This window comes from Chamaea fasciata, unplaced genomic scaffold, assembly GCF_029207755.1.
Source record: "Chamaea fasciata isolate MVZ Bird 193981 ecotype frontalis unplaced genomic scaffold, bChaFas1.0.hap1 SCAF_56, whole genome shotgun sequence".
NCBI lineage: Eukaryota > Metazoa > Chordata > Aves > Passeriformes > Sylviidae > Chamaea > Chamaea fasciata.
In genome coordinates, this window is record NW_027094141.1 from 266,981 (window position 1) to 290,339 (window position 23,359).

General features: G+C 54.6%; 1 protein-coding gene across 1 annotated transcript; it reads left to right on the plus strand.

Annotated features, from left to right (window-relative positions):
• Positions 1–7,522: 7,522 nt before the first annotated feature.
• On the plus strand, positions 7,523–21,047 carry LOC136304173 (olfactory receptor 14A16-like). The gene is made up of 3 exons (XM_066207803.1): positions 7,523–7,550; positions 19,993–19,997; positions 20,112–21,047. Exon 3 carries the CDS (start codon positions 20,115–20,117, stop codon positions 21,045–21,047), a length of 933 nt encoding a protein of 310 aa, XP_066063900.1. The 5' UTR covers positions 7,523–7,550; positions 19,993–19,997; positions 20,112–20,114.
• Positions 21,048–23,359: the final 2,312 nt, after the last annotated feature.

Consider the following 23,359-nt stretch of genomic DNA (forward strand, 5'->3'; position numbering starts at 1 on the left):
TGTTCTTGGAAAGAGCAGACAGGAGTGTGGAGAAGATTCTGGGAAAACTGAAGGATCTTTTAAGAAATGAAATGGAACTGTAAAGAAGCAATCAAAGATGTCCTTGTCAAATGATTTTGATGCTCCCCTTTTCCATCTTGCACTACTTCTCCATCCCATGAACTACAAATGGATCTCACCTTTAAGATCCATGATTTGGCAAGTTTGAGATGCTGTAAAATACCATGAGCTACACACAATTTGCCTTCCCCTGTTTTTCTTGGAAAGCAATGCTGGAGACAAAAGTGCAGTGCTTGGGCCAGGTACGAATTCTGCATTCAGGGAACGTGCTCTGACAGTGTCTGACCCTCAGCAGGGACAATGCACAGCAGCAACCAAGGGGATTGCTCTGCCACAGTGCAGGAGTCAAGACTCTGTGTCTTGGCTCCTGTGGGCAAAGTTCCCGTGTCTGGACAGGCTCGGGGCTGCCCCCGGGGAGCGCGGGGCTCGGCGTGGGGCTGAGCGGGCAACGGACAAACGGACCTGGGGAAAAACGGCCCCGGGGCTTCAGTTGCTACAGCAGCAGCGGCAGCAGCGGCAGCAGCGGCAGCAGCGGCAGCAGCGGCAGCAGCGGCAGCAGAAAAAGCGACTTTTGTCGACTTCCTCCTGCCTTTCCTCTCCCTCTCGCGCAGGCCCGCACCCTCTCCCTTAGTCCCGCACCCTCTCCCGATCTCCCTGTCCCGGTGTCCCCGTCCTCTCGCAGTCTCCCTCTCCCCTGCAGGGCCGGGCCATGCCCCCGACCCGCCCCCGGCCCCGGGTGGGGCTGTCCCGTCCCCGACCCCGGCCTCGGGCCTCCCGCCGCGGTCTCGCCTCCGCCGGGCTCTGGCTGTCCTGGCGATGGCGGTGGCGGACGAGGATCAGTGCCTGGGGCTGCGGCGGCATCGCCGTCCTTTGCCTCCGCCTGTGCCGAGCCCGGCCCCGGCCCCGGCCCCGGCCCCGACCCCGGCCCCGGCCCCGGCCCCGGCCCCGGCCCCTCCCGGGCCCCGCGGAGGACACAGGTGGCGCGGTCGCTCTTGTGGCCTCCGCCGCGGCTTCCCCGGCCCGAGCTCCGCCGCTCGGCAGCGTGGCCGCCGGCCCCGAGCTGCCGCTGTCGCCTTGCCAGGAGCGAACGCCTGGGGATTCCCGGCCCGGGGCGGTTGAGGGGCGCTCGGGGGCCGTTGCTGGCCCCGGGCCGAGCACTGACAGCCACATCTCGCCGGCAGGGAAGGCGCAGCAGGGCCTCCAGGAGCAGTACCGGCTGGGTTCGCTGCTGGGGCGCGGCGGCTTCGGAAGAGTCTTCGCAGGGATGCGGCTCTCGGACGGCGCACCGGTGAGCGGCGGGGCTGGCGGCGGGCGCAGGAGGAGGAGGAGGAGGGCGGAGGAGGAAGAGCATGGGGCTGGGCAGCGTGGGCAGCGTGGGCAGCGAGCTCAGGCCGCTGCTCCCCTTGGCTTGCAGGTGGCCATCAAAAGGGTGCCACGGAACCGCGTCCGGCACTGGGGAGAGCTGGTGAGTGAGCGGGGGCCAGCGGGAGAAGCCGGGGCGTGCCGGGCGGGGACGAGCCGAGGCCCGGCAGGGTGGAAGCTGCCAGGACGCCTCGAGGGAGAGCGGGCGTGGGGCCAGCGGAGGGTGCAGAACATCCCGGGCTGGGTGAGGGCTTCCCCACCCCTGGCACGGCCTCAGCCCCACTGACGGCATCGTGGTCATCCCACAGCCCAACGGCACCAGCGCACCGCTGGAGATCGTGCTGCTGGACAGGGTCTCCACTGGCTTCCCTGGTGTCGTCCAGCTGCTGGACTGGCTTGAGCTCCCCAGTGAAATTGTGATGGTGCTGGAGCGCCCGCAGCGGTGTCAGGACCTCCAGCATTTCATTCGGGCACAGAGATTCCTATCCGAGGAGGTGGCGCGGGAGCTGTTCCGCCAGGTGCTGGAGGCCGTGCGGCACTGCACCAGCTGCGGGGTCCTGCACAGAGACATCAAACCAGAGAACATCCTGGTTGACCTGGCCACCAGGCAGGCCAAATTGATCGATTTTGGCTGTGGCACCTACCTTCAACACACGGCATACACGCAGTTTGCAGGTGAGCCCACGCAAGGATGTGCTCCCAGCTCCTGACATCTCATGGCCCAACATCTCACAGCCCAACCTGGGTGTGGCAGTGGGGATTCTCCCTTTTGCTGCCACTCATGGCACTGAGACTTCAGCTGAGTTGCTTTTGAACAGGGGTGGGTTGGGGCCCAGCTTCCAGCCCTGCTGGCAGCCTTTGCCAGCCACTCTGCCCAGGACTGGGGCTGGGGCAGCCAGCCCGACAGAAACACCCGTGGGTGGGGCTATCAGAGAGCGTGGAGTCAGAACCTGTGCACCAGCCAGTTTGGTGTGCAGGTGAGAAAGGGCTTGGACGGCTCCTCTGGCCTTCTTTGTCTTGTGTTCATAATGTTATTTGGGGCAATGCAGGCAGGGAGGAGGAAGGCATGGTTTTCCTCCTGCTCTGAGTGGGTTTTTTCTTGTTCTGGTCAGGCCTGTCCAGGGTTTCTGCCGCCCTTTTCCTACACCAGTGGTTTCTTTTCCAATGGCAATTTTTCACACAAGGCCCAGGTCCTGGTGGGAGGGCAGCGGGTCACACCATGTGCCACTGGGGCAGTCCCCACATGCCCAGGGATGCTGGGGCCAGGCTCTGGGAGCAGCAGCATCCCCCTGATGAACTCCATCTGTATTCCACAGGAACACCAGCATACAGCCCCCCGGAATGGACCGACTTTGGCTGGTACTATGGCGAGCCAGCTACCATCTGGTCCCTGGGCATGCTCCTGCACCAGATGGTCTGCGGGCAGCACCCTTTCAGGAGCGGCTGGAACATCAGCTGGGGCCAGCTCCCGCTGCCACAACGGCTCTCTCCAGGTGGATCCTCATCTCTGGGCACGGGGGGAATACCAGTGCTGGGAGACAGCAGTTGGCTCGTGAGCGTCCTGCTCTGGCAGCTGCTGAGGAGGTGGCACATGTCCTGCTCTCCTGCTCTCCTCCAAAACAGGGAATTGATGGGAAAGTTTAGGCCCAGCTCTGAGCACATCCAGCATGGCCTGGGCATGGGAATATGGGGCAAAGCAGCCAGGGGCCTTCTCCAACTGACTGGCAGTTTCTGGTTTCTCTTCCCAGAGTGCAAGGATCTCATCAGGTGCTGTTTAGCCGTGGATGACATGGAAAGGCCTTCATTAGAAGACCTTTTTGGTGATCCTTGGATGCAGGAGATTCATCTGGAGTAGAAGAAGGGAGAGAGCCAGAGGCTCATTTTGATGCAGGGCCCTGGTAAGTTCCAGCTGCACACATGCCTTGGCAATCAGAAGCAAAGAAAGCCAGACTTTTTGTGCTGCCTGTGTCACTGCACAGGGGTCATCAGGTGGGCACAGGCAGCCCTTGTGCTGGAGCTGAGTTGCCATGCGAGTTGTTTTGGCTTGTGCTGGTTCACTGACAGCTGGGGCCCTGGGCAGAACACTGACAGCCTGGTCTCACCCCCAGGGAAGGAGAAGGAGCCCCTGGAGAAGCTGGACCAGGTGGGGCTGCTGCTGCTGGAGACAGTGAGGACGACAACAAGGATGACAACCTCTTCCTGAACCTGGCCACCAGCAATTGAAGGTGATGAACTTCAATTCTGGCACCTTCTTCAAAGTCAGGCTCCACAGCCAATTTGCAGATGAGTTCGCACACAGGGGGATGCTCCCAGATTTGGGCATTGCACAGCCTGGCCAGGAACCAAAGGTTCCCCCCTTTCCTGGGGCTGATGCAACTGATTGTTCAGTGGGCTGCCAAGCTGCTTTTTGGCAGGGCTGGGGGCACGGGCTGGGGTGGTTCTGAAATGGGAGTCGGCTCCTGGCCCTGCCAACAGCCGCCACCCCCCACCATGCCCTGGGCTGGGGCTGGGGCAGCCAGCCCGACACAAACAAAGCCCCAAGGTGGGAGCAGAGGTGGGTCTCCAGAACCTGTGCTCGGCTGCTTTGCTTTGCCGGCAAGGAAGGACTTGGGCTGCTCCACTCCCTTTGTTTTCTTTGGGATCACCATTATTTTGGGGGGCAGTGTAGGGGGGGAAGAGTGAAAGCATGGGCTTCCCTCAGTGGTGGGTGGGTTTTTCCCTAGCATGCAGGGCATGGGGGCTTCCTCAACCTCTGACAGAGATAGGATCTTTTACCTTTTCCCTTTTCTCCCTTTCTTGTCTGTAATCTCTTTTTGTTAATTTGATGTTTGTTTTTCTAAAGGAAGCCTTCTAGGTGGTGTCCAGTCTTGACTGGGAAGTGCTTGGGACCAGCTGTGGAGTGGATGAAGGAGAAGGCTGAGGACGTGGTTTGGGAGCAGCTTTTCTTTGCGCGGCGGATGGCGTGAGGTGTGTCCCCGTCTTGTTGGCACGGGTGGGGTAAGAGCTTTTGGGAGATGGCAGCCAGCACAGGAGCATCCTGCTCTGGGCGGCTGCTGGGGAGGTGGATCTGGCCTGGCTGGCTGCAGGCTGGGCACGTGTCCTGCCCTCCTGCTCTGCCGCCAAAGGCAGCAATGATGGGCAGCTTTGGGCCCCGCTCTGAGCACGGCCAGCATGGCCTGGGCACCGCGGGCGGCTGGGACAAGGGCACAGGAGCCTTCAGCTGACGGGCGGTTTCTGGTTTCTGTCCTTGCAGCCGGGCTCTGCGGATGCTGAGGCTGCTCTGGGCTCTGCCCGGGCTCTGCTGGAGCTCAGCACCGGGCCGGGATCAGCCAAAGAAGAAACGGTGTGACCTGCAGCAGACTTGCCGTGAGCATTTCGGCAATGCAGCTCAAGTTTGCAGAGGATGCATCTCCAAGGGAAAACATGACACCCCCCAAAACAAACTTGTTCAATACCTTCTGAAATGAAATCAATCTGGGGTGACGCCAAATGACATTTTTCAGCTTGCTCAAGCTGTAGCTCAGCCCTTCTCTGAACAGTTCTGTCCCCCACCTGCATTTTCCTTCACAACTGCTCCCTATTTTCCCCCAGTGAGTGCCCAGCTGATTGCAGTCTCCATCACACTATTGCCATCCTTGGTGCCCGTCACCATGAGGAAGACCGAGCCCCAGGCTTAGGGACTCATCCTGTCACTGGCTGAGGGGCAGCAATGCCTCAGAGGTCTGGTGGCATTTTAGTGTCATTCAGAGCTGCTCTCTTGCCCTCAGCTCTCCTCACTGCTGAGTTCCCACTCCCTTTTCCTCATCCTTCCAGCAGGATGAGCTCTGTGAAGTCCCGTGAGCCACCCCACTCTTCCCGGCCCACCCACCCACCTCAGTTAGGCTGAAGCTGAAGCTTCTTTGTCTCCTCTGGCACACCAGTGCAGTCCCCTCTGCGGGGAGCCCAGAGCACAGCACACAGCAGTGCAGTCCGGGCTGGACCAGCTGCCCTCCACCCCTGGCTTGGCTGTTTGTGGCAGCCAAATGCTCCCTGTTTGCAGCTGTCCCTGCAGGATGGCCCCAGGGCAGAGCCCAGCCGGGCTCCCACTGCATCCCCTGGAGCAGACAGTGGTGCCAGAGCTGAGGTTCATGGGGAGCAGCCAGAGCTGTGGCTTGCAGTCAGTGTTTGCAAGTGTTGTGTTCTCATCTCCTGCAGCTCGTGGGGAAAACAACCTGTGTTGCCAGGCCAGCAGTGCCCCTCTGTGCAGGGACAAGGCTGAAGGGCTTTCCCATTCCAGAGGAGCCGGCACTGAGCCTTGGCAGGGCCTGGCAGGGCTGGAGCCAGGTCTCACCTGCTGTGCGGGACTCACTGCTCACCAACCGCCCCCACACGCCGCGCTCCGTCCTACAGGGACAGAAGGGTCTGTGTGTGCCAGGGGCTCTGGGATGTCTCTGTACCCATGGACAGAAGGGTCTGTGTGTGCCAGGGGCTCTGGGATGTCTCTGTACCCATGGACAGAAGGGTCTGTGTGTGCCAGGGGCTCTGGGATGTCTCTGTACCCATGGACAGAAGGGTCTGTGTGTGCCAGGGGCTCTGGGATGTCTCTGTACCCATGGACAGAAGGGTCTGTGTGTGCCAGGGGCTCTGGGATGTCTCTGTACCCATGGACAGAAGGGTCTGTGTGTGCCAGGGGCTCTGGGATGTCTCTGTACCCATGGACAGAAGGGTCTGTGTGTGCCAGGGGCTCTGGGATGTCTCTGTACCCATGGACAGAAGGGTCTATCTATACAAGGGTTTCCATAACATCTTTGTTCCCTTGGGTATGGAATGAACACAGAGTGAAGGTGTCAGTCATGTTGCTTGTGCACTCCTTCCTTTCCATACAAGACACATCTATGCACACCCCAACATACAGATATTTTAAAAGGATAGGGATGGATAGAGATTTCCCACAGAGCTCTAACTTTGACATAACTCACTTGTAAGCCAGTGGCCAGGGGATTTTTTTCCCAGCTCTGTATGGGTCAGTGCCCAAGAGTTGAGGGGAGCAGAATTCAGAAGCAGTTTCAGGATTTCTAGGCAGGAAATGGAATTGACAACTATCAGTGTAACTCACCCTATTCATTGGGATGGGCTGCTGGTTCCTTAGGAATATGGCTGTTGTGCAGAGCAGGTGCTGCAGCCCTGAGGGCTCTTGGCCAGGCCAGGGGATCTGTCACTGCCAAGGGCAGCTCTCAGCCTGCCTGGAGATCCTCATGGACCGTGGGGTGAAGTTGGAGGTGGAAGGAGTGACCCCAGCAGGGCAGACTCCTCCTGCTGTGGAAAGGGTGCTGCATGGCCAGGACTGCTCTCAGCTTTGTCCTAAAGGAAAGGGAAAGGGCTGTCAGCTTTGTCTGTGTCACTGAGACTCCTGCACTGTCACCCTGGGCATCAGCAGATCTGTCTCAGATCTCCCTCAGAAAGTTCCTCCTCACCCTCCTCTACCTACAGACAGCAGCAGCAGCACCTTGGCTTGCAGCATCTCGTTGGTCTGAGCTGCCCTTAAGGCCCTGCTGCCAGGGAGATGCCCCTGGGCAGTGGCCTGGGCTGGGAGGGGTGTGCAGGGCAGAGCTCAGCCCCCAGGGCTGGGCTGGGCTCTGGGAGCACTGGCAGGGACAAGGCTTGGATAGAGAGAAACAGCTCCCAGTAGGCACAACTCCAGGTAGGAGAGAGCAAGACAAGCCCTGGATATCCCTTCCTATACAACAACACAGAAAAAAAGGGAGAGAAAAGTGTAGGGAAATTAATTTTGAAATTGCAGCTTACAGAAAGTCCACTTTATTTTTCAAGAAAGGTTTAAGTCCAATCACCCTGAAGTAGAGGGAGGTGTAATGAGCAAAGGGTACCTGTGCAGGACCAGCTGGTCTGATTGCACTGGGTCACAGGCTCTGTTTTCCCTCTGGGCTCCCCAGTGTTCAGGCTGAGAGCAATGCTGAAGATGTGGCAGTAACTAAGCAGCACAAAAATGAACTCAAAAATAAAACTTTACTGAATTTTCTGCAAAACAACAGAAATACTTTTGAGGGAATTCCTAATAAGACATAGGATTGAATCAAGGAAATCTGTCACAGCTTCTCAATGTCTTCTTTCAACAGTCCACCATGCCCAGAGTGAAGAAATGTCCAACAGCCGCTCCATCAGCCACTTCCTCCTGCTGGCACTGGCAGACACGCAGCAGCTGCAGCTCCTGCACTTCTGCCTCTTCCTGGGCATCTCCCTGGCTGCCCTCCTGGGCAATGGCCTCGTCATCAGCGCCGTAGCCTGCGGCCACCACCTGCACAGCCCCATGTTCTTCTTCCTGCTCAACCTGGCCCTCACCGACCTGGGCTCCATCCTCACCACTGTCCCCAAAGCCATCCCCTACTCCAAATAATGGGCGCCACAGCAGCGCTCCAAGAAGCCCCTGCCTGTGCGTCTGCTGAACAGAGTGTCTCTGCTCAGCTGGAAGAATCCCATTAAGAACAACCTCAGCTGCACTGCACTTCCTGCTGCAGTTTTGATTTGCATTTCTATTCTGTAGGGTCTTCACAGTGTTCTAAGTAAAGAGGTACCGCGAGGGATACACATGGCAGGTGAGCAGCCACTGCACCATCCGCCTCAAGCGGATCCCATCTCCGTTTTCATCGCCTCACAGTCACTGTGACTCCTGCCTGGACGAAACCACTTGTGATGCTTCTTGATGCTAAACCAAGCCCATCTGCACAGGAAATGCTTTTGGCCCTCTTCTGGAAAAAAAAGAAAAGTTTTTATTTCAAAACATTCAAACCCTTGAGTTTCTTCCTCTGTTCACCTATTTGAATTGCCTCGACATCAAAATACTGCCAGCCGACGTTCCCAAGTGGCTGGTCTATGTCGGTGTGCGCAGAGCAGAGGCGCCACGCCGTCTCCGTTTCCCGGGTGTCTGTTAATGTCCATTTCAACAGACGGCTGAGGGCTCGGCCTGCCCCAGCCGCCATCTTGTGCGTGGCTGCCTCTGCTCTCTGGCCGCCATCTTGGGCGTGGCTGCTCCAGCCCTGGCCGCCATGTTGTTCTTGGCTGCCTCAGCCCTGGCTGCCATCTTGTGCATCCACCTAGTCCAACTCTGAAGCAAACGTGTCGCTGTTTTGCCAGCAGTCAGCACCAGAGACGCCAACACCGGCGTAAGGAATAAGCGGCTTTTGCTGGAGTGCAAAGCAGCAAAGGAGTACCAAAGGATAAGCTAAGCAATGCACCTGATTGTTACAGCAGAAGACTGCCTGTAGGGATTAAGAAAGGTACATCGCCAGTTACCCATATGCTTTGTAATTCCTATGCAGCTCGCCCACCCACAGGCCAGGCCGCAGACTTTGCTGTTAGAGGCCCCAGATTTTATTCTGTTGAATAAACAAGCTGCCAAAACTTCTAGTGCAGGAACATCTGATTTCATCCTTCTCTCGGCCCGGGCTCAGAGAGGAACCAAGGCAGTCTGCTTTGACCATAGATCTTCAAACAAGACCACACAGATCTGATTCCGTGGCCTTGTCTGGCTTCTAAGTGTGGAAAGGTAAACACCTGTTGCACTACCAACCGGATTCATCTGTCATACCGGTAATGGTCATGCCTGTTTTGTTTATGAGCCAATACAAATACGATGTTTGGTTGGAAGGGTCGTCTGGAGGTGAGCTTTGGCTTAGGGCCTGTTGTTGAGTCCTTAGTACTTCACCAGAATTGTCCTTTTCCAGGCAGTGGTGCTGTCCCCTCGGCTGCAATGGCATCTTCAGCTGGTCCCACAGGGATTGCCAACACTCTGGTTGTGCTGAGCTCCTTGTGAGCGGAGTCGTCAGTCTCTTGGGTGAGCAGATTCTCTGTCACGGAGTCCAAACTTCCGCTCTGGGATGCACCAAGGTAACAAGAGGAAAGCGCTTCTGCAGTTCTGACATGGAAATTGTCCTGCTGGGTGGGCTTTGCTGTGAGTCTGAAACACAGCAGCTCTCTGGCCATATGGTGCTGCTGGCAGAGCTAGCTGCTGCCTACTCAAGGCTCAGGTAGGCACCTGAGCTGCCTCGCCGCACTGCAAAAACCATCTCAGTGCTCATGGCATGCCCAGATGCCTCATCTCAGTGGAAGTCCCACTGGCAGTGTCAGAGCAGTGGCTCCTCGGCATTGGTGCTGCCTGTGCTCTCTGCCCTGGCCCTGGCCCTGGCAGTGCTGGCCCCACTGCCATGCATGCACAGGGAATGGGAACTGCTGCCTGACGTTTTTCAGCTGCGCCACTGCTGCTGCTGAAGACACCTCGATGAATGGATTAGTGGGATTGTGGGCCATATGAGCCTGTGATAGCAAGGTCCTGGACATGAAGGCAGAGGTGCAGAGTGTCCTGCCAGTCCTATTTCAGCATATTTCTGGAAACCAGGGAATCTCTCTTGATCCTCTGAGGCACTGAGTTTGCAAAGTAATGGTTCCATTATTGCTGTTGTTGTTGCTGCTGCTGTTGTTATTGTTGTTTTCCCTTTGTGCTGCAACCCTATTTGATGCCAGCTGAGCCTCTCTCCAGATGGGCATCTCTGATCATTGCAGTGAAGCAATGCAGGCAGTTCAGGAGGGGGTGATGACCATTTCAGGATGACTCTCTCCAGTTCAAGCCCTGAGTGGGAGTCAGAATAAAAACTCTATCAAACCTCAACTCCATTGGAAGATTCCCTTCCTTGTCACCCTGTGCATAAAATCTACATTACCTTTCTGAATTGTCCATTGTTTATTCAAGATGGAAAATCCTGTTGATGGTGATTTTGGTATGGTTAGGAATTGGGGAATGGTCTCCTTCTAATGCCAACATGATTTCTGCTTTTCTATTTCCTTCATATATATTCCTAGCTCTGTAGACTACTGTTGTATAGTTATATAGTTCCTAGGTAACTTCAGTACTTTTCCTCCTCGGATAGGCAGAAAGACAAAACACGTTCCAAAGGCTCCTATCTTATCTTGCCTCCTCTGGGAGCCAAGGTTGAAACAGCAGTACTGATAGGCAGTACAGCTAGGAGCAAGAAAGAGGGGCTCCAGAGGAGGTGGGAGCAAAGCAGGGATATTTCCTCAATATTTGTGCTTCTAATTGGGAATTCTTGTCAATTACGCTAATGTTCCACACTTGTAAAACCACATTTGCCCTATGTGGGGCGGGTGTTTTTCCATATCTGCCCCTGGAGGCCTCCAGTTAAAGGCCAGATTTGACATTACCTGCTACAGTGATGTCGCAAAAGTGCGTTGTTTTATTTTTCAGTCATTAGGGTACCACTTCTTCCACACTGCGGTGCCTTTGGAATATGGCCCATCCGCCCCTGTTTGCACAGCTGTGGTACTTCTACATGAGGCAGAAAATGCATTTCCAGCCAAAAGGCCAGAAGGAGTGGGGCAGCCAGAGCATTCTGTGCAGTTACAGGCCTGCAGCTGTGACTCGAGAGGGTTTTGGTTGCTGCCTGGTGTGGCAGGTGCGTCTCCTCTGTGACTGCCTCTCCTCCTGGCTGCCCATGGATAGCAGGTACAGGGTTCTGCAAGGGGAATGGAACAGGTTGGTGATGTCTGCTGGCAAGAGAGTGCAGTGGAAAATGTTGGGAAATGTTTGACCATAACAAACTGTGAATTCCTTAAGCTTTACCAGACAGTTGTTAGTCCTGTATTCCCTCCTAGCAGTGCAAGTGTTTATCTTAGGTGGGAGAATAAAGAGAGTGGGCCTGCTGAAAAGATAGCTTCAATATATTTAAAGGGGAGAAATTTGTTTTCAGAGGCTCTTGACCATCAAAGGAGAATTCGAGGCATGAAATCTTTCCCAAATAACCACCAGAGACTTTTAAAGCGACCTCTATTCTGATGCAATTAATTTTGTGGCAGTGATTTAATATATGAAACCATGTGCAGGGGGTTGGGGTGATGCCTCTGAGGGCCATCCTGCTGCCGTGTCTGTCACAGCCGTTCTGAAGGACATTTCTTGGTATCTTGAATCTCAACTGCTGCCCTGGACAACGGAAGTAGTCCTTTGGCCTTTTGGCCAGCAGTCATCCAAACTGATTCCTGCTGGCCTCTTCCTACTCTCCTTGTTTCTTGAGGTGTTTTAACAGTGGAACATTGTGTCCAAGACAGAGGATGGAAACAAGCTGTCTGTAGCCCTTGTAAATCTCTTCTTTCCCTTTGCTCACAGCTGATGACTCTTGGCTAACAGGGACGAGCTGTAGTCTCTGACTGCTTTCTTCTGTTTGACTCGAGGTGGAAGTGTTGACATCTGGCCAGGCAGCCTGCAAATGCTTCCAGCAAATAACTGGCAAGAAGGAGCCCCAAGGTCAGCATGAGGCACAGGAACTGTCTCCACCAGAAGTGCTGCCGGTTGAGCATGACCTGAACGTGGTGGAGGACAAGAGCACTCCGTGGGAGGAGGTAGAACATTTGAACAAGGAACTGCAAGAGTGTCTGCAGCCCTTGGAGGGGGAAAAGAGCCCTTGGGAGGAGGTGGAATGGTCCTTGTGGCAGTCCTCCTTTAGAAGATCCTTGAAAATGGAACATAAATCTGACCATGAACTGCAGTAACACCAGCCTTTGGCTTTGGCCCATCCAGTCAAAGGGAAGTGGACGTGCAAAAAATCCATTTGAAGAGCCCTGCGTGTGGCATGCTGACAGCATCTTCCTAAGGGCTGGCATTTGGAACGGCATCTCAGGGTCATCTCTGCCAGCCACCTTTCTGAACCAAACTAATTTCTTCTCCCAGATCTACACAGGCTCTTGCACCAAACCAGCTGCAGCAGGAGCATTGTGTCAAGGAGCCTTTGCTCCCCAAGCTGAGACGGTGATCCCGGGCAGTCGGTTCATCTCCTGCGCTGACACAGCTGCTGCTCAGCAACAGCAGATCGAGGAGGACTCCCTGGAGCTACTGAGTATGTCTTGTGTATTTGTTGTCCGGAGGATAGCGTATTGTGTGCACGTGGCAGCGTAGGTGGACCAAATATTCCTCCTCGGTTTGATATCACAGGGACATTTAGGATTCCCCAGAGGAACTTCTGGAGAAAATCAGTCTCTTCTGGCCATTTCTGCTTCAGAGCTGTCTGTCTGGTTGTTTTGTTGTTGTCACCCAGCTGACCACAAAGTGTTCAGAGCCCCAGCAAGGGGGCTGCATTTTTAGGTATCTCCTGGAAGCTGGGATCTCTGCTTGAAAGTCAGCATCTGGAATTTTGTTTTCCTCAGGGACAATTGTGAGCATGGAAAATCCCATGACAAAATACATCAAAGTCCAAAACATCGGCAGCGGGTGAGTCCAACCACAAAACCATGGGCCAGGTGTTTTCCTGGTAGAATATCTATCAAGTCTGAAGTCAGGCAAGCTGCAAAAATGTTCAGACACTGAGGCTAGACTGTCCCATCTCTCAGTACCAGTCAGAATTTGTAAGCGTGGCCAGAAGGCATTGTCAAATTGTCAAATGGTCACACTGCCAAGGTCTTGCCTGGAGCAAGGAAAATGGCCTGGTAGATCTCCTGCTCTCTCAAGTGTGGGACAGCAGTGTGTTAATTTCCTCTGCATTTTTGTATAGCTATAATCAGCTGGCCACATTTACAGAGGGAGAAGAATCTTGCTTGCCTGAAAGAGAAACCTACCCCCTATCATAGCTTTCTTTCCAAGAGTTTGCTGAAGGAAATACTCCATGGTCAGGATTAGAACTGCATAATTTAGAGACTGAAACCCGAGAAGAAAGAAGAAACTCTCCTTCTGAGCTGAGGCAGTAATCCTCAATGCTTCAGGCCCAGTGGCCATGCACTTGAGAGCAAAATGCCTCATCTGCCTTCTGACAGAGCCCTTCTGCATCCTGCAGGTTTTAGGCATTTCCAGCAGAGATCTCCAGTCTGGGCTGGCTTGCACTCCAAGATCTAAACGCTTTCTCCTTTCTTTGTGGCTCTTTTGTTTCTTGGACTTTTGGAGAGGTTTGTAAAGCACTCAACACTGCCACAGAAGGAGAGATAAATGCCAACAGCCCCCACAGACTCTGCTGCTCTCAGGGGCTTTCCTCTCCGGTGTCAGCTGTGGCTGCAGCTTTGGGTAGAGCTGTGTTGAAAAGACACAAGAAGCACAGACTTGTGGCAGCCTGCAAATTGCATTTGGGACAGTCTTTGTCCTTCTCAGGTGCCAGAAGGAAGGCAAGGAGGGTAGTGGTTCCTTTCACAGAAGGACTCGCTCGCTTGCTGAATTGCTAAAACAAAGGTGGTGCCTCCTCGAGCATCTCCCTGCTCTTTCGGGCTACAGCTTGAATCCTGAATTTTCATTTCTGGCTGCCAGCAAATACATCTGAATGATATTTGTGGGAGCTCAGTACCTCTGAACGACAGAACCGATAGGATTTCTGCAGAAGCCGTTTCATATTTACATTACACTATGTTTATAGATTGTAAGGCCACTGTTCACACCTTCATGCCTTTCTTGATTGGTTCGTCTGCTTTGTTGGCTCAGCACACGTCCCTTAGGCAATTTGATTGGCTATAATTCCGAGCCTTCATGGCCTCTAGCTCATTCTTCTTGTCCTGGTATTCAATTTCCCAGGCTCCTCTTCTTTTTAGACCAGTTTGTGTCTCTGTGGCCTTGATATATTCCCAAAGAGCTGCTACTTGCAACTAATATCTCTAGGTGGTAGTTGGGCTTGAGTACTTTGTATTCCAAGTTATGCAGATACATTGCTGCAGATACATTGCTACAGTTAGTGGTAGCTCCTCAGCCACCTGCAGTGCTGATGGCTCTCTCTTCTGCTGGAGAAGAGGCCAAAGAGGAGCAAAATGAGCAAAGTTCCCACAACCCTACAGCTGTGGTGACAGCAGAGTCAGATTTTCCTGAAGATAGTAAATGCCAATTCTGGAGGGTGCTGTCTTTAGTGCAAGGCAGAGGTGCAAGTTTCTGCCCAGCCAGCACTTGCTGCTGCTGGCTAAAGATCCTGAGTGCTGCAATCCTGCCAGGACCTAGCATTTGCCCCAGCCAGTGACAGCTGGGAAATGGTCTTTGATCTGCCATGTTGAGGCACCAAAGGGCTGGTGCTCCAGGTGAGCATCTGGCTCAGTGAAGCTCTATGTCTTGGCTTCTGCAGCACTCTAGCCCAAGGGTGCATGGGCTCCTTCTGGAGGTCACAAGGTTTTGTTTGTGTTTTTTTTCCCATTGGGGACCTGTGTTTGGCTGGTGGAAGTGTTCTGCATTTTTCTTGAGTCCTTCTTCACTTCCACAGAGACATCAGGCTTTTGATAAGTCCCAGCTATTCCTTCTGTCCTCCATAACCAAAGCTGTGCCATACCACAGGTGGTGCCTTCAAAGTGACTCCAGTTCCAGCCTAGACCTCTCCTCTTCCAGACGACTCCTTCCCCAACACGCCCAGCAACACCAACCCCAGCTCAACGCTCTGCCAAGACCCGCAGCTGTCCCCATCCCTCCGCAGAGCTTTCCCACCCCCTGGTTCCCTGCACGTGCCGTGGCATGGCACTCAGGAGGATGTGCTCCAAGGCCTTCCCCGGCAGCAAGCTCAGGCTGCCAGGCCTACGGTTCCTGGATCATCCTTCCCACCCACCCTTCCCGTGCTCGGCTGTTCCATTTGCGCTCATCTCGGACTTGTCCGCTTAAGCAGGACTGCTGGTAAAGGATGGAGAGCAGCCTGGCAAGCTCCTTCTCCAGCTCCCTCTTTACTCTCGAGGCAGGTAGAACATGCCACAGGAAAGCAAGCAGTGCCAAAAGACTTGGGCCAGCATCAGGCACATTTAGGAACCAAACAAGGCCTTTGTTTGATGTAAGGAAGCACAGGCAATTCACAGAAGTGAAGAGTACTTAGCACAGATATCCAGAAGTACTTAGCACCAGTTCACATAAGAAAAACCTAGAAGCCTAACTTGACAAGAAAGTGACTTGACAAAAAGCTTTAGACATAGCCTTGGGGAAGACCTAAGGGCGGCTACAGAATCAGCCCTGTGCAGGGAAGGGGTGAGGAAGATGAGCTGCTTTGGTGCGCTGAGACTCCTCCTGGCCAGCAGGTGGATATTAGCTTCAAGTCTAGGATTCTGACGCAATGTGTTTCTTTCTAAGCCCCTGCCTATGGAATCACCTCAGCAGTCTAAAGACGGAAGGTATTTTTGATAGAATTCCTACAGAAAGCCACTGCAATTTGGACGTGGCAAAGAAGCCTTGTGGTGGGGTGCAGAGCCATAACCTCCTGCCAATCAAAGAGCTTTTGGTGGACAATGCATTTGTCTGCTGATTTCTTTGAATTCTAGAGACCTCTCAGGACTGCTCGATCCTGAGGGAACGCCCTTGGCCTTGACCTGTAGGCACCCGCACCGGCTTCAAATCAGCTCCCTCAGCTTCCAGGACCTCTCTTGGCCGGCATCCTGATGGGGATACGGGACTGCTGCGATGCACTGCTGGGACCCGGCAGGACAGGACCGGCTGTCTCGTGTCCATGTAGCAGCACCCCCTGACACAGCCTGGGTCATCCTGAAAGCGGACAACGCTCACGTGTCTGCGGAGAGGGGCAATGTCCTGGGTTGAAGTCTATTCTATCACTATCTTCATGAACTGTTGAAACCAGGTGAGGCAGTGCTCCCTGCCTCCTCCACTCTGGCTTATCTTCTGTTAATGGGCCCATCAGCACCTTTGCTGCGCAGCTCACAGATGACCCCCTCCTGGACTACCTGCTGTTAATGGGCCCATCAGGCCTTATCACATGACTCACTATCCCATTGTGAGATGCTCCGCCCAGAGGGAGGAACCAAGCATTCCAGCCTGGATATAAGCTGAGACCCTGATGGTTTGTGGTCCCCACTCCAGTATCTGGCACTTGGACATCCCTCAGTACCACAGCAGAGAGAGCTGCCTTGTCCCAGAGAGTTGTTGGCAATCAAGGGTTTAGGAAAATTCCACAGGCTTTGGGGATCAGCTACAGGGCACATCCAAAACTTGTCCTGACCAGCAAATAGTGTAAATGCTTTTTATACATTATGATATTGTTTTTATCCTTCTTTCTCTCTGTTTTCTTATGCCTGTTCCTCATAAAACCACTTTGATCTCTGAATCCTTTCCGTTCCTCTGTTCTTTTCTCAGACATCCCATGGGAAATCTTGCACAGGCTCCAAATGCCCTTTGTGGATGCTTATCATGTGTCTCAGAACCCCCCCATGCTCAACTGGCAAGGTCATGCAGGAAAGCTCTGCCATAGACTCCCTTGGTGAGTCTTTCAGGAAGAAGTGTCAGAACTTTCCTTGAAGTAATTTTTTTTTTTTTTTTAATTAGAATGGCCCAAAAATATCCTCTACTGCACTGTCCCTGCTATGGGAAGGCACAGCTACCACTGGACCAGGGTGCAGGATGCTAATATCTCCTGACTTTGAACATCTTTGGGATGGGACATCCACTCCCACTGACAACCTGTTTTTCTGTCTTGTCAACCTACCATAAAATATTTTGTCCTTATATCAAATCTAAATTTATCCTTGTCCATTTTAAAGGCATTCCCCTTCCTCTGCCACTAAAGGCCTAAAAATAAACAGAGTCTTTCTTGGGTTATGTATGATCACAATGTTTTAATCTGAAAAGACCTTGGAGGACACAAAAGACACCCAAGATGAAATTTGGAGGCCTTAAGCACATGACTCATATAGAGAATGAGGGCCCAGGGCTCAGTGGTGTGAAAACTGAGAATAGAAAAAGAGTAGCCTGGCAGGAATTGAAAGGTGGTTTCAAAAATATTAGAGCTCTTCTTCAGAGCAGAAAATAGCTTCAAAAATAAAGAATGATACCAAGGGCAGCAGTGGAGGACCAGACTGGACACAGAGGGAGAGGAATTTCTGTCCCAGGGCAGGGCTGTGCTGCAACATGTCCCCCAGAAAGAGTCTGGAGCAGCCCAAGGCTCTGTGTGGCCAGGCAGAGGCAGGCAGGACGCAGAGCTGTCAGCAAAGGAAGGGCCCAGCCAGGTGGGGCAGCCGGGGGATGACGACAGCCTGCAGGGACAGAGGCGCAGGGCACGGACACCGTAGCACAGCCTGGGCTGCACAGGGCACAGGGATGGGCAGCAGCTGCAAGGCCCTGACAGAGCCAACTCCTGCAGCACTTTGGCCATGGCTGCTGGGCCTGGGCCTGAGCCATGAGGAGGAGACAAGTGACCCTTGCAGGCCTGGGGCCTCATTGCCTCCTTGTCCCTGCTCAGCAGCCTGGCAGGGGCCGCCCCATGCTGCTGCCCTTGGCATTGCACATCCCCACATCCCAGTGGGCCGGGAAGAGCCCTGAGCACTGAGGGAGGGACAGGATGTGCCTTGGCAGGGGCTGGGGCTCAGGCCTTGGCCCTTTGCATTCCTGAAACACATGCAGGTTTGCTCAGCATCACAGACACCTTTGCCTTGTTTGTCCCCACCTGTCATCAGTGCCTACACTATTCTGCTCTAACTGGAACCTGGGGACATTTTCTCAGTCATGTCTGTCAGTGGGACCCATTAAAACTTCAAGAAACTTTGGAGTTTCAATCTGATTAGGAGTTCTCAGGAAGTTTTTTAAACACTCCCTTGGGGACTGAGTCTGATGTAAACAACACCAAAGCCCCAAGAGGGTCATTAAAATCCTGGTGCTGTGTCTGGGCTGCTGAGCTGAGCCGGGCTCCTGAAACAGAGGCACCTCCTGGCAACCAAGAAGAGCTTTAAAAAGACATTTCTCCTCAGGAGCAGCTTCACTCCCAGCCCAACAGGGCTGAGGGCACTGCCTGCAGGTACCTGAGAGCTGTGAAGCAGACAGAGGCTTAAACACCTGGAAGGAAAATTCTGAGTTTCTTTGTGAAGAAATGTTCACCACTTCAGACACAGTCAGTCTCTGGCTGCAGGGATCTCCTAAAGCTGACCCAGGACAGGACTGACAGCACTGTAAGGATGGCTCTGCTGCCCTTTCTGCTTTGGGGGAGGATGTGCTCCAGAGCGGGGCTGCCCTGGGCACCGTCAGAGGGACAGGACAGGACGGCTCCTGCTGCCAGGGACGGCTGCAGGGGCTGAAGCTGGGGCTGCAGCCAGGGGTGCCCAGGGCTGTCGTGCAGAGCAGGTGCTGCAGCCCTGAGGGCTCTTGGCCAGGCCGGGGGATCTGTCACCTGCCAGGGGCAGCTCTCAGCCTGCCTGGCAGCTCCCATGGATGCTGGAGGGGAGCTGTGGGTGCAGTGAGTGACTCCTGCCAGGGTAGGTCCTGCTGCTGTGGAGAGGGTGCTGTGTGTGCCAGGGCTGCTCAGAGCTCCAGCTCATGCCCAGGTAATTTCTGAGGGGACTTTTCATGAGCTCATTCAGGGAAGGAGTTTCCTGCTTTTCTTTCTGCTTTCCTGAATTTGTGCTCCCATTTTTCCCTGACTCAACTTGGCAGCAATGGAAACTTATCTGTGCAGGGCAGAGCAAGGGCTGAGGCTCTTAAAGCATCAGGATGAGGATTCCTGGGAACCTCAGCAAGTGCCTCCACTTCCCCAGCCTCCAGATCCATCCAGCATCACTTTTCCATGGTGCCCAGGCCTGGGGGAGCTGCTCTTTAATCCTGCAGCCCCGAGCAGCTGCAGGGCAGAGCTGGCCCAGGGCTGGGCTGGGCTCTGGCAGCTCTGGCAGGGAAGGAGCCCGGGGCACCAGGAACAGCTCGGGCTGGGACAGCTCCAGCAGCAGAGCCGTGGGCAGGGAGGGAGGGAGGCAGTGCTGAGGGAAGCCCTGCTGCAGGGGACATGTGGCACCTGCCGGCCCTGCCCTGCAGGGCACACACTGCCCTGAGCAGCACAGCTCTTGTGTCCCCTCCCAGCCAGCACAGCCCTCAGCCCGGGGGCTCGGGGCCCTCAGTCCCCTCCTGGGCCGGCAGAGCAGCCCCAGAGATGCAGGGCATCTCTCCTGCCATGTGCCCATTCCCTGCTGACCAGGGCCTGAGGGCCACTGTCCTGCACTGCTGCTGCCTGGGAGGGGCTGTGCAGGGCTGGGCAGGGAAAGGCTTTTCCTCAGGGCCCGGCTCTCTCTCTCCTTGCCTTGCCCAGGTGCTGCTGGCATTGCTGACGGGCTCTCTGGGAATTGCAGTTCCAGCTGCAGGCTCAGGCCCAGCCCTTGGGCTCCTCCTGTGCAGGCTGAGCACAGCAATGGGGTGTCCCAGCTCCCTCTGCCCCGGGGAGCTCTGGGCAGGGCAGGCTGGGAATGAGCTGAATCTCCCTGATTTAGGGAAAGGCAGGGGTCACTTTGTGTGTCAGGGATCCCTCTGCTCTCAGCAGTGTCTCCTGGCTTTCTAGGATAGCACAGGATTGGAGCTCAAAAACTGCAAGTCCAGGGCAGCTGGGAAGAGGTCACAGGGACAGAGCAGCTCCCCTCAGTGTGCACTAAGGCTCAGACAATCCTCCTACCTCACTGGACTCTGTTCTCCCCTGGTGCAGCAGAATGTCTCATTCTGCCACCAGCAATCCCCATTCCTTCAGCCCGGCAGCTTCCGATCCTTACGAGGAGATTCTTCGTCCAAGTTCAACCACCAGGACTCGCACCTGCCCTCACTGTTCCCCTGCACTGACTGGGGGTCAGGGCTGACTCCCAGGTGTCCTGCAGGTCAAGGTCAAGGCGAGGTGTTTAGTGGTAGGGAATGGTCTGTGAGAGAGGGCTTTAACTTTTCAGTGAGTAATCCCCCCTCAAATGTCATTGTCTTTCCTCGTTCTGTAGGTTGGCATGTCCATACACAGCAAATGTCCAACAGCAGCTCCATCAGCCACTTCCTCCTGCTGGCATTGGCAGACACGCGGCAGCTGCAGCTCCTGCACTTCTGCCTCTTCCTGGGCATCTCCCTGGCTGCCCTCCTGGGCAACGGCCTCGTCATCAGCGCCGTAGCCTGCGGCCACCACCTGCACAGCCCCATGTTCTTCTTCCTGCTCAACCTGGCCCTCACCGACCTGGGCTCCATCCTCACCACTGTCCCCAAAGCCATGCACAATTCCCTCTGGGACACCAGGACCATCTCCTATGAAGGGTGTGCTGAACAGGTGTTTTTCTTTCTCTTCTTTATGGGAGCAGAGTTTTCCCTCCTGACCATCATGTGCTACGACCGCTACGTGTCCATCTGCAAACCCCTGCACTACGGGACCCTCCTGGGCAGCAGAGCTTGTGCCCACATGACAGCAGCTGCCTGGGCCAGTGGCTTTCTCTACGCTCTGCTGCACACGGCCAATACATTTTCCCTGTCCCTGTGCCATGGCAATGCCGTGGGTCAGTTCTTCTGTGAAATCCCACACATCCTCAAGCTCTCCTGCTCACACTCCAAACTCAGGGAACTTGGACTTCTTGCTGTTAGTGTCTGTTTAGCTTCTGGTTGTTTCGTGTTCATGGTTTTCTCCTATGTGCAGATCTTCAGGGCTGTGCTGAGGATCCCCTCTGAGCGGGGTCGGCACAAAGCCTTTTCCACCTGCCTCCCTCACCTGGCTGTGGTCTCTCTCTTCCTCAGCACAGGCACATTTGCCAATCTGAAGCCCCCCTCCATCTCCTCCCCATCCCTGGATCTGGCATTGTCAGTTCTGTACTCGGTGGTGCCTCCAGCCCTGAACCCCCTCATCTACAGCCTGAGGAACCAGGAGCTCAAGGCTGCAGTGTGGACACTGATCACTGGACGATTTCAGAAACACTAAACTGCTGGCCAGTTTCTGCAATCATTTTTAATAAAAGTCATCTTTGTTAGTACTTGTTGCTTTGCTTGTTTTTTGTTTTTTTTTTTTTAACTGTGTTTTAATTTTCAGTGATGTTCACAAAGCAAGGCCATTGTTTGTGCCCTGACTTGTTTTGTTTGTCTCCGGATTTTCTGTGGTCAAAGACTGTGTCAGTGAGGAGCTGTGCTCTCAGTGGCTCTTAATGAACTAAAGAGTCTCCCAGCAAAGTATTCAGTGGAGATCCCCTTGTTGTTCACTTCTCTGCAGCTGCAGCAGCAATGTCTGTGTGCTAACTGGGGACAGATCAGTGATGGCACAGCAGCTCTGCCCCAGCTGGCCGCACCATTCCTGATCCAGGCCAGGAGCCATTGGCCTTCTTGGCCACCTGGGCACACTGCTGCCTCATGTCCAGCCTGCTGTCCAGCAGTCCCCTCAGGTCCCTTTCTGCCTGGCCACTGTCCAGCCGCTCTGTCCCCAGCCTGTAGCACTGCAGGGGTTGTTGTGGCCCAAGTGCAGGACCCGGCCCTTGGTCTTGTTAAACCTCCCATTGTGGGATTTGGGCCCTGGATCCAGCCTGTCCAGGGCCCTGTGCAGAGCCCTCCTACCCTCCAGCAGATCCACACTCACACCCAGCTTGGTGTCAGCTGCAAATTTGCTGATGGTGGACTCAATCCCCTCATCCAGACCATCAATGCAGATGTTGAAATCCACACTGGCTGGGTCTGATCCCTGGGCCATCCTGTGGGTGCCGTGTGATGGCACTCAAGGTGATCTGTTCCATAACCTTGCTGGGCACCGAGGTCAGGCTGACAGGCCTGGAGTTCCCCAGATCCTCCTGCCAGCCCTTCTTGGGGATGGGCTCGCATTGGCACCTCCAGTCCTCTGGGACCTCCCTGGGGAGCCAGGACTGGTGAGAAATGATGGAGAGCAGCTTGGGGAGCTCATCCACCAGCTCCCTCATCCCCCTTGGAGGGGTCCTGTCTGGTCCCAGAGACACCTGTGAGCATCTGAGTGGCTCAGCAGGTCAGCAGCTGCTTCCTCCTGGATTACAGGGGGGCTGTTCTGCTCCCTGTGCCCATCTACCAGCTCAGGAGAACACTTGTCCTGAGGACGTGTCTTATTGTTGGAAACAGAGGCAAAGAAAGGGCTAAGTACCTCAGCCCTTCCCTCAATTTAGTTACTATATTCCCCCCCAATCATATCTAATAAATAATGGAGGTTGTCTTTATGCCTCCTTTTGCCAGTAATATATTTATAAAACCATTTGTATTATCCTTTACAGAAGACACCTGGTTAAGTCCTAATTGAGCTTTCACCTCTCTAGTTTTCTTTCTGCATGACCTGACAACATCCTTCAACATTTCCTGATTTTCCTGCCCCTCTGTCCAATAGCAATGAACCCTCCTTTTTTCCCATGAGTTCCTGTTGAAGCCCCATGTCCAAGCAGGTCAGTCATTTTCCTTGCTAGCTCATATTTTGGCGCAGAGGGACAGGCTGTTCCTGCTCCTTCAAGATTTCTTTCCTGATTTGTGTCCATCTTTCCTGGACCCCTTTGTTTTAAAGGGCTGTTTCCCTTAAAAATGTCAGTACTTGATTTGGCACTCCCCAAATCTGCATCCTGAAGAGGTCAAAGTCTGCCCTCTGTAAATGCACTGCAGAATTTTGTTGATGCCCCTCCTTCTTTCACAGAATATATAAAAACTCTATAATTTCATGGTCATTGTACCCCAAACAGCTTCTGATCAGCACATCTCCCACCAGCCCTTGTCTGTTTGTGGACAGCAGGAGACAGAGCTTTCCTTGGCAGTGGGATGAGAAGGAAACCTCCCCAAAGCTTGAAAGGTTCAGTCTGGAGCTGAGCAAAAAGAAAAGTCCCTCTAGGGCAGAATTTTGGAGCAGGTGTCCCAGCGTGAGGCCGGGCCGTGGCCTGGCTCTGTGTGCCAGGAGCCGGCAGCGCTGGGTGCAGGGAGCCCAGGGAGGGCACAGAAATGCTGGGCTGAGAAATGCTGGGGGGACAGCGAGATGGGCGTGTGCAGCCGGCCAGGGCACAGCAGCAGCACGCACAGGGGGCACAGCCTGCAGGACACATGGCCAAGGGCTGGGCAGGGCTGGCAGGGCCACAGGCACCCAGGCCTTTGTCCCCTGGGCTCTGCCAGCGCCTCTGCAGGCCCCACAGAAGGAACTTTCCTTTCAGGGGCTGCACTTTGCTCCTGCCCGGCCCCTCCCTGAGGAGGCTGGCAGGGCTTGCAGCTTTGTGCCATTTGTCCTCGCTGCCCCTCCCATCCCACTGCCCC

Excerpts from the sequence above, each read along its gene's own strand:
- LOC136304173 (XM_066207803.1), top strand. The coding sequence starts at position 20,115 with ATGTCCAACAGCAGCTCCATCAGCCACTTCCTCCTGCTGGCATTGGCA.